A 2,420-nucleotide genomic window follows, 5' to 3' on the forward strand; every position below is an offset into this window, starting at 1 on the left:
GCCGGGTCTTTTCCCTCGCCCACCCCCCAATTTAACGCCCCCTCCCCCCATTTTATGGAGCAATAACGGGGAGCTCCTGCAGCTCTCCCCCCCCGTCCCTGTGTTATAAGCGCTGGTTGTGTCACGTTCAGGAGCCTCAGAGATATCAGCTAATAATAATAATGGGGGGGGGTCGTTGGAAGCCCCCTCCCCATTAATCCAGGCCCGACGGAGCCGCTCCAGCTTTTGGGATCGGAGGAGCTGACGGTGCTGGAACTCCATGTGCCGCAGCTCCTCGTCCAATGGGAGCCGGGATAAATGGGGGGGGGTCCCCAAACGACCCCGCTCTGGGGTCCCTATAATTGGGGGGGGGTCCAAAGGGGACGAGGTGGGACCGGAACCGGGTCGTTCTGTGGTTCTGGGCCGTAAAAATGGGCCCGAAAGGGCGGATTGGGCCGAGAATCCGGCTCCGGGTTTTGAGGCGGCCCCGAATCCAGATCCTGGGTTGGACGATCCGGTGCCGGGTTTTGATCCAGCCCCGAATCCCGATCCTGGGTTGGACGATCCGGCTCCGGGTTTTGATCCGGCCCCGAATCCAGATCCTGGGTTGGACGATCCGGTGCCGGGTTTTGCCATTGAGCCGAACCCGGATCCCGGTGAGTGGGATCCGGATCCGGGTTTTCCCATCGACCCGAACCCGGTTCCGGCTTTTCCCATCGATCCGGATCCGGGTTTTGCCCCCGGTTGATACCCAGAACCGAACCCGGATCCTCCCGATCCGAATCCGGTTCCAGGTTTCCCCCCGGACCCGAATCCCGACGGCTGCGACCCGGATCCGGTTCGTTCCGCGGTTCCGGTTCTTCCCCCGATTCCGAACCCGGTTCCGGTTCCGTATCGGGCCCTTCCTCCGTTCCCGAACCCGGATGTCGGTGATCCGGGTTTTCCCCCCGCTCCGGATCTCGGTACCGACCCAAACCCGGTTCCGGGTGACGGTGGCGGCCCGGTTCCGGTTCCGGTTCTTCCTCCTCCGGGTCCAAACCCGGATCCCGGAACCTGCGACCCGGCTCCGGTTCTTCTCCCATTCTCCGGTCCCGACCCAAACCCGGCTCCGGTTCCGTGTCTTCCCCCGGCTCCAAACCCGGTTCCGGTTCCGTTCCTCGAGACCAACCCGAATCCGGTTCCGTTTCTTTGCGTTGACCCGAATCCCGCCTGGATCGGAACCGCCGTTCTCATGGCCGGCTCCATTCCGTACTGCGCTCCGGTTCCGTGTTTTCCAGCCGGCCCGAACCCGGTTCTTCCCGTGGCTCCGGATCCGGATCTGGCTCCGGGTTTTCCGCCCGCCGCTCTATGTGCTCTATGGGGGGGGTCGTTTAAAGGGGGGGGGGCTCTGGGGGGGGGTCCCTCGTCCCCCTCCCCCAATAGCAGGTCGTGTTCCGAGCTCTCCTCGTTCCTCGTGCTCTCGTCGGTTCGGCCCAACCCACTGTCCGGTTCCGGTTCCGCTGCCCCCCCCGGGAGGCAGGGGGGGGATGGGCTGGGGTCCTATATGGGGGGGGGGAAAGGGAACCCCATAAGACCCCATAGGACCCCCATAAGACCCCCTCAGACCCCATAGGACCCCATAAGACCCCCTCAGACCCCATAGGGCCCCATAGGACCCCATAAGACCCCCTCAGACCCCATAGGACCCCCATAAGATCCCCTCAGACCTCATAGGACCCCATAGGACCCCCATAAGACCCCATAGGAACCCCATAAGACCCCCATAAGACCCCCTCAGACCCCATAAGACCCCATAGGACCCCATAAGACCACACAGGACCCCATAAGACCCCATAGGACCCCATAAGACCCTCTCAGACCCCATAGGACCCCATAGGACCCCCATAAGACCCCCTCAGGCCCCATAGGACCCCATAGGACCCCCATAAGACCCCCACAGACCCCATAGGACCCCATAAGACCCTCTCAGACCCCATAAGACCCCATAGAACCCCCATAGGACCCCACAGGACTTCATAGGACCCCCATAAGACCCCCTCAGACCCCATAGGACCCCCATAAGACCCCCTCAGACCCCATAGGACCCCCATAAGACCCTCTCAGACCCCATAGGACCCCATAGGATCCCCATAAAACCCCCTCAGACCCCATAAGACCCCATAGGACCCCCATAAGACCCCCTCAGACCCCATAGGACTTCATAGGACCCCCATAAGACCCTCTCAGACCCCATAGGACCCCCATGGGACCCCATAGGACTCCCATAAGACCCCCTCAGACCCCATAGGACCCCCATAAAACCCTCTCAGACCCCATAGGACCCCCATAAGACCCCCTCAGACCCCATAGGATCCCCATAAAACCCTCTCAGACCCCATAGGACCCCCATAAGACCCCCTCAGACCCCATAGGATCCCCATAAGACCCCCTCAGACCCCATA

General features: G+C 62.1%; 1 protein-coding gene across 1 annotated transcript; it reads right to left on the reverse strand.

The window, feature by feature from the left end:
* Window positions 1–103: 103 nt before the first annotated feature.
* On the reverse strand, window positions 104–1,324 carry LOC116652629 (the record flags this gene model as incomplete). The annotated part of the gene is made up of 2 exons (XM_032441696.1): window positions 104–452; window positions 555–1,324. Coding segments are annotated over 2 exons (1,029 nt in total), but the record flags the coding sequence as incomplete, so codon positions are not given.
* Window positions 1,325–2,420: the final 1,096 nt, after the last annotated feature.

The sequence above is a fragment of the Coturnix japonica genome, unplaced genomic scaffold (genome assembly GCF_001577835.2).
Source record: "Coturnix japonica isolate 7356 unplaced genomic scaffold, Coturnix japonica 2.1 chrUnrandom495, whole genome shotgun sequence".
NCBI lineage: Eukaryota > Metazoa > Chordata > Aves > Galliformes > Phasianidae > Coturnix > Coturnix japonica.